At 51.1% G+C, this 7,181-nt stretch overlaps 1 protein-coding gene across 2 annotated transcripts; it reads left to right on the plus strand.

The window, feature by feature from the left end:
- The first annotated feature begins 3,680 nt into the window (after window positions 1-3,680).
- Window positions 3,681-6,670, plus strand: KCNJ11 (potassium inwardly rectifying channel subfamily J member 11). Of its 2 annotated transcripts, XM_069073223.1 has the most exons (2): window positions 3,681-3,842; window positions 4,516-6,670. In XM_069073223.1, the coding sequence occupies exon 2, from the start codon at window positions 4,532-4,534 to the stop codon at window positions 5,471-5,473; it is 942 nt and encodes a 313-aa protein (XP_068929324.1). In that variant the 5' UTR covers window positions 3,681-3,842; window positions 4,516-4,531; the 3' UTR covers window positions 5,474-6,670. The 2 variants fall into 2 exon arrangements, with proteins under 2 accessions (XP_068929324.1, XP_068929316.1); XM_069073215.1 differs by lacking the exon at window positions 3,681-3,842 and having other exon boundaries at window positions 3,858-6,670.
- Window positions 6,671-7,181: the final 511 nt, after the last annotated feature.

Genomic DNA, 7,181 nt, shown 5'->3' on the forward strand with positions numbered 1-7,181 from the left:
GTTCCAATGACTATTTCTGAGGAAGTTGTCCAAGAACCAACCAGTCTGGTTAAGTTCAGAGGGGATTATCACCAGATTGGCTGCCCAGGTGATGAATTTTTCAGCCACTGCAATTCTCTAAAGAGGGGCTGTGATCTGCATTGGTGGTGGGACTGATTACACAGGAGAAATCATAAGCCATTGCTATTTTACTATTTTAATTCTGGAGTGGCAGCTTCTATATGAACACCATTTCTGACTTTCCCACCCTTTGGATTCATTACAACCTATTCCACTCATCCTGAAGATGCTCTTCTTTTTTTAATATTATTCACTTATTGAATCACCTACTAGTGATGGACAGTTCTCAGTTCAAAGTCTGGAGCATATATTGCTGTATGTGTTTATTTAGGAAGGACTGCAATCACAAAGAAAACCCAGCCCTCCCTAATTGGGAAATTCAAAGATAAAAGTCAAAATGGGCCATTCTTCCCATGTCCATCCTCATTAAGGATCAGAAGCCCATGAGAGAGGCCAAGATGCTGGCAAGTTAATCATAGAGCATAAGATTGGAGATATTGCCTGCCTGCCTCCACCACACACACACACACACACACACACACACACACACACACACAGGAACTGAGGAACGGAAATAATCATAGCTCACATTCCCAAATCTCTTCCCTATCCTTTCTCTCATGTCATGGTCCTGACAGTTCTGTCAGTGATCATCATCCCCATTTTACAGATAAGAAAACTAAGTCCCAGTCAAAGTCATGGATATGGTAGGTGGCAAAGTTAGGACATGAATGCTACTCTTCTGATTCCAAGTATGGTGCTTTTAGAAGGCAATATATGGAAAAAGCCACCTATGAGCGTAGGTATAGGCAAACACCTGCATGCACACACAGGGTTCCTGTAGCTTTTCCCTGCCTATCTCCTTCCCCAGGTTCAGAAGAGTAGCCTCTAGTGAGAATCATGACTCTTTGTGAGGTTCTCCATACTATGATGAGGCATCAGAAGAGAGATAATGCCCCTGGGGGAGAGTTAATAGACCAGGGAAAACCTGGGGTGTTTGAGACAGCCAGTCAGTCCTGTAGACAGAAACAGGGTTCTAAAAGTGTTAAGAAAGTATAAGATTGGCAGTGCTGAAATGAAACCAGGCAAACCAAAGCATTCATGATCCAGCTGGAAATCATTGGGGGTTCTATCCTTTTTTCCACAGGTTCAAAGTCAAAGCATATGGATTTCAAACATTTAGACTAGAGCTTTTCTTGTTGAGTTGTTTACAGTCATGTTGGACTCTTCAAGACCCCATCTGGGGTTTTCTTGGCAAAGATCCTGTGGTGGTTTGGGGGGGAGGGGATCCTTCTCCAATAGACTACAGCAGGAGCTCCTAAATCCTTTGTGTTTCTTATACCCCCAGAAAGTCAAGTATAAATGTGGTGTATTGACATATTATAAATGATAATTATTTTGTAAATCTGCTCCCCTAAAATCTTTTTCCTGATATCTCACTGTGGTGTGGAAGTGGCCCTGGGTCTTCAAAGACAGTGCCAGGTGAGGACAAATTCTGGCAAGTACCACTAAGATGGATAGTCTTTCAAGTCAAGTCTGATAACAGACTCTATATTTGCTATCTGAGTACCAGCCTAGCAATTCCAAGGCAGACTCATCACCAGACTGGCTACAGTATAATGAATTTGGGCATGGAGTGACTCTCAAATACAAGTCTAATAAGTTGTACTATGAGTGTACGTGCAAAAAAAAAACCTTACAGATAACAATGGCAAACAATTACATAACACTTTGTAGACTGCTCTCGTTTTATCTTCACAATAACTCTGTGAGGTAGATGTTATCCGCATTTTACAGAGGAGATAACTGAGGCAGGCAGAATAATTTGCCCATTGTTACACAGCTAATAAGTGTCTGAGACTGGATTTGAACTCAGGTCTTCCTGACTCCAAGTCCAGCACTGCACCACATAAGCTACTTATTTGCACTATCTCCCTCTCAGTGGAGGAAATTATATTTACATAGACTCAGGTCTTCATTCCTCCAAGTCTGACACACTATTGACTGTGTCACCTAGGTGCCTACAGATGTCTAAAATATTGCAAAAAAAAAATGAATTTTTGAAAATTGAATCTATTGAAATTTGATTGGAATTCAGCATTTGAAAGAAAGCCCATTATGAATATTTTTAAAGTGAAAAATCTTTCTATAAATAGAATGCCTCCCTATTTTATATGATTTGTAGGTTTGGAGGGGAATTGGACTAGATTTCCTTTGGAGTTCTTTCCCACTCAAAATCTATGATCCTATGATTGACCAGCATCCAGGTTTGCTTAAATAAAAGCACACCTGTAAAATTTAAATTTTAATGGAAAAAGCAACAACCTGTGGAAATACGGGTGAGTGGGCTTCAGGAAACCTGGATCCTGTTTCTGCCACCAAAATGCTCATTACATGACTTTGTACTGGTTCATTCCCTTCCCTGGGCCTCAGTTTCCCAATCTGTAAAATGTTCTCTGAGGGCCTTTCCAGATCAAGTTTTATGAGACTATGAAGGGTATCTCCTCCCCCTCTAAGTACTAAACCATGAAATACAGAAATAGCTGTTACCTACTTTCCCTCAGCCATTAGGGGTATGGACAGGCAGCTGGGAGGAGGGCCAGATTCAGGTAAGCTGTTGGGAACTGGCCGCCTCTGGGACTTTCTCCACCTCCCTCCTCCTCAGAAAACAAACAAACCCTAAGGGAGGTGCAGGTGAGGGGGAGGAGGGAGTGATGGGTTAAGAGAGAGAGAGAGAGACAAAGACAGAGAGACCCCCCCAGACACCCTTCCCAGGAGTCTCTCGGGTCCAGGGGCGGGCCCTGGAGAAGGCGGAGTCGCATCTTTGCAATCATCCTCCTTCTCCCCGCACCCCCAGTTCTCCGCCTTCCTCCGGGCTGCAGCTGATCCCGGGTCAGATACTCCCTCTGGTGGCCTCTGGGTCCCCGCTCCCTACCCGCTGCAGTCAGGGCTGGGATTCCGCACTGACAGTCAGTCCGATCTCGCCCTCCTGTCCTGGGCCTGCGCCGATGCTCCTGCCAATGCTGCCTTCATCTCCTACCCTCCCTCCCTAAGGCAGCTGCTATTCCCACGTCTGTCCCTATCTCCCCCCTCCCCCATCACCTCCAGCCTCCTGAGCTCTCACCTCCCCCAGCCCCATTCCCATCCCCCAGTGGCACCCTCCTCCTGGTCCTTCTCAGCCATCACCCCAACTTTTGCATCTCCTACCCCCTTAGCCTTCGATCCCCACTTCTGCCTCCTATACCCCCCCAGCCTCCTTCAGCTCCTGTCTTCCCCATCCCACCCACTCCGTTAGCCTCCCTCAGTTCCGACCTTTCTTTCCCATTCTTCACCCCACCCCCAGCCTCTCTCTGCTCCTAGGCCCCCACCGCCACCTTACCTCCCACTCCCTTGTACCCTCCTACCCTCAGTACAGCCCCAACCAATTCTCTCCCCTACTCCACCCCGCCTTATCTCCTCACGGCAGGGTTCCCAGCTTTCTACCTCCCTCCCGGAGCTGGAACCCAAGCCGGGGTGGCAGGGGACGCTGGACAGAGAGACCGACTGACCAGCGTGGACACGGGACTGGGCCTGGCAGCGGCGCGGAGGGCGGGGTTAGGGAGCAGCGGCCGAGACTAGAGGAGCAGTGGCAGGTGCTGAGCTCAAGGGGAGGGGGAGAGGAGGCCCTGAGCTGGAAGGGGCGGGCGCTGAGCTGGGGTGGTGGCTGGAGAAGAGAGGGAGGAAGAGGTTGGAGTCCCCAGACCCTTCGGAGACAGGCACGGGACGCAGCCAGAGGGCTTCCGGTGAAGGAGGCAGGGGAGGTGGGGGCTGGGACTGGGGGGGAAGGTGAGAGGGATAAAGAGAGTCAGGGCTGCATAAGGCTGGGCCTGAGCTGTGGCATGGGGAGAGTGGCTAGGGTCAGTAGGTAAGGGGACAGGTTCAGGGTGTGAGATTGGGGGTTATTGATGTGAGACGATGGGGCAAGAGCAGCGTGTGGGAGATGAGCTGATGGCCATAACATTGGGCAGTGGGGAAGTGAGCTAGAGGCCTTGGGAGCAAGAGGTGAGGAAGGTGGGGAATTGGTTGCTGGACTACATGACAACTTTTCGTCTCTGACTTAGGGTCGAGGGGGTGACAGGATCAGAAGGTGGGTCTGGGTTGGAGATTGAGAGGACAGGCGGGCTAGGCTGATAGGGCCCCCCATGGGGGAAGCCTAGGGAGGACCTGAGCCATGCTGTCCCGCAAGGGGATCATCCCTGAGGAGTATGTACTGACTCGGCTAGCAGAGGATCCAGCAGAGCCCAGGTACCATGCCCGGGAGCGGAGAGCCCGCTTTGTGGCCAAGAATGGCAACTGCAACGTGGCCCACAAGAACATCCGGGAGCAGGGCCGCTTCCTTCAGGATGTCTTCACCACCCTGGTGGACCTCAAGTGGCACCACACACTGCTCATCTTCACCATGTCCTTCCTCTGCAGCTGGCTACTCTTTGCCATGGCCTGGTGGCTCATTGCTTTTGCTCATGGTGACCTGGACCACAGCACCAGAACGGAAGCTGGGGAGGATGACGCCGCCTTCATACCCTGCGTCACCAGCATCCACTCCTTCGCTTCTGCCTTCCTTTTCTCTATCGAGGTGCAGGTGACTATTGGCTTTGGGGGTCGCATGGTGACCGAGGAATGTCCACTGGCTGTCTTGGTGCTGATCGTGCAGAACATCGTTGGGCTCATGGTCAATGCCATCATGTTGGGCTGCATCTTCATGAAGACAGCTCAAGCCCACCGCAGGGCTGAGACACTCATCTTCAGCAAGCACGCGGTCATCGCCATGCGCCATGGTCGCCTCTGCTTCATGCTGCGCGTGGGTGACCTCCGAAAGAGTATGATCATCAGTGCCACCATCCGCATGCAGGTGGTCCGGAAAACCACCAGCCCTGAGGGCGAGGTTGTGCCCTTGCACCAGGTGGACATCCCTATGGAGAACGGTGTAGGTGGCAACAGCATCTTCCTGGTGGCCCCACTGATCATTTACCACATCATTGATGCCAACAGTCCCCTGTATGACCTCGCCCCCAGTGACCTGCACCACCATCAGGACCTGGAGATCATTGTGATATTGGAAGGTGTGGTGGAGACCACGGGCATCACTACACAGGCCCGCACCTCCTACCTTGCGGATGAGATCCTCTGGGGCCAGCGCTTTGTTCCCATAGTGGCCGAGGAGGACGGCCGCTACTCGGTGGACTACTCGAAGTTTGGCAATACTGTCAAGGTGCCCACACCTGCCTGCACTGCCCGCCAGCTGGAGGAAGACCGAACTCTCCTGGACTCCCTCTCTCTCGCCTCTCCCAAAGGGCCCCTCCGAAAGAGGAACTCAGCTTCAGTCAAGCCCAAAGCGAAGCCCAAGTTCAGTATCTCCCTTGATGCCTTGTCCTGAGGCCTGCCTTCACTATGTGGGCCAGCTCAAACTCCCCAGGCTTTCCTCCCTGCCAGCACTCCCATATTTGAGTCCTTAGGGTAGAGACCTGATCCATCAAAACTGCATGAAGTTGGGGGGGAATGGCCTTTGGTCCAGCAGCGCCCTCTGTTTATTTACTGAGCTGCTAGGAGCTGGCAGTGATTTCAGGGCTTCAGTGTCTCCTGACTATTGCTCAGGGGTGTTATGGGGTATTTATCACTGAGCTATTTATGGGCTCACCAGGTCTCAGCTGCATTCAGCTATTTTTGTCTCTGCTCCTCCCAGCACTAACCCAGGACTGACTCAGGCCCCCTCAGGAGGCAGAGGAGACCTAGACCAGGTTGGGGGAAGGGAGGTTTGGGACAAATGCCCTAGTCTGAGAGTTGGGGTTCAGAGTCCAATATAACAGCACTGACCTATGAGCCAGCAATCAGCACAGTCCTGAGGCAGATGGGCGCAGCTTCCAAAATACCACCTTCTCTGTTCCTCTCAATATCTCTTCCCCCAGCAGCACCACCACCACCAAGATTGCATAACCTTTCTTTCTCTGTCCCCACAATTTCCCATCTCTGGGGGAAGTAGGGCCCTGAGCCAACCCACAGAATGGGAATCTACATCAGGGCCAGGGTGGAAGAGAGCCAAGCAGGGAAGGGAAGGATGAAAGTCTCCCGATAGAGTCCAAGGCCAGACAACCATAGCCTCCTCTATCAATAAATACTCCCTCTCCCAAAAGCTGCTGATGGTACTTGGCTCTGGGGACAATAGACTAACTTTGGGAGGAGGGTTCCAGGGTGTCTGGGGACAAGAAGAGTTTATCACTGCACTGTCAGACATACTACCACAGAAGGGACTCTAGGCGTGAGGCAGAGAGGAAGCACGTGGGAAAACAGTCTCCCCAAGCACAGTTGCAATGGGTGCCGGGTGCTGCAGGAGGAGGGAGTACATACTGGCTTGGGAGCAGGGGAGGGGAAAGTATTTTTTTAGGCATCTGATGGTTCAGGATAAGCATCAGTCTTGGAGTTGGAGTGAAGTATGATCCTGAGCAATCTTCAGTCTGGATGCTGTTACCATGAACAAGGAATGTGCTGAAGAGGGAGAAGATTATGCTGTGTGTGCTTTCCCAGAACTGTGCCATCTCTGGTCTGTAAATAAAACCTCCCTCTCCTATATTCTTAACTCCTGTGTGGTTCTTATCTTCAATGGCAGATATATCAGAGTAGAGAATGTGTTGGTTTTAGGGCAGTGATTGGCCAATGATGTTACAGGCCTGCCTGGAGAAGGGAGGGCCGAGAACAGGCAAGTTATGGGAAGGACCTGGCTCAGGTAGAGGGAAGAGACAGGGAACTGTCCCAGGTTTGGGGGGAGGTGGGGAGCGGGCATGAGGCTTTTCTCCTTCCCCTGACTAAAGAAAGCCAAAGACACTAGACTTCAACAGAGAGGTCAAAGCAACAAGCCTGCCAACTTGCCCAATAAACCCTGAGCATCTGTGTCATTTGGGGCAAGGCCCTGTTCCCCAGGCTCAAACCCAGCTCCAAAATATGAGGGACTAGGTCCATGTCAGGCCTCTTACAGCAGAGGAGGGACTGCCAATTCCACCCCTTTGTTCAATGAACTGTGTCCTGGGGCCAACTTCATAACCTGCCTGAGTTCTAATCCTGGTTTTACGACTAACTCCAACCTTGAGAAA

This window comes from Petaurus breviceps, unplaced genomic scaffold, assembly GCF_028583685.1.
Source record: "Petaurus breviceps papuanus isolate PSGF00001 unplaced genomic scaffold, PetGlider_PUasm1.0 140, whole genome shotgun sequence".
Taxonomy (NCBI): domain Eukaryota; kingdom Metazoa; phylum Chordata; class Mammalia; order Diprotodontia; family Petauridae; genus Petaurus; species Petaurus breviceps.

What these genes read in the sequence shown, in the direction of transcription:
- KCNJ11 (XM_069073215.1), top strand. Translation starts at nt 4,271, where the DNA reads ATGCTGTCCCGCAAGGGGATCATCCCTGAGGAGTATGTACTGACTCGG.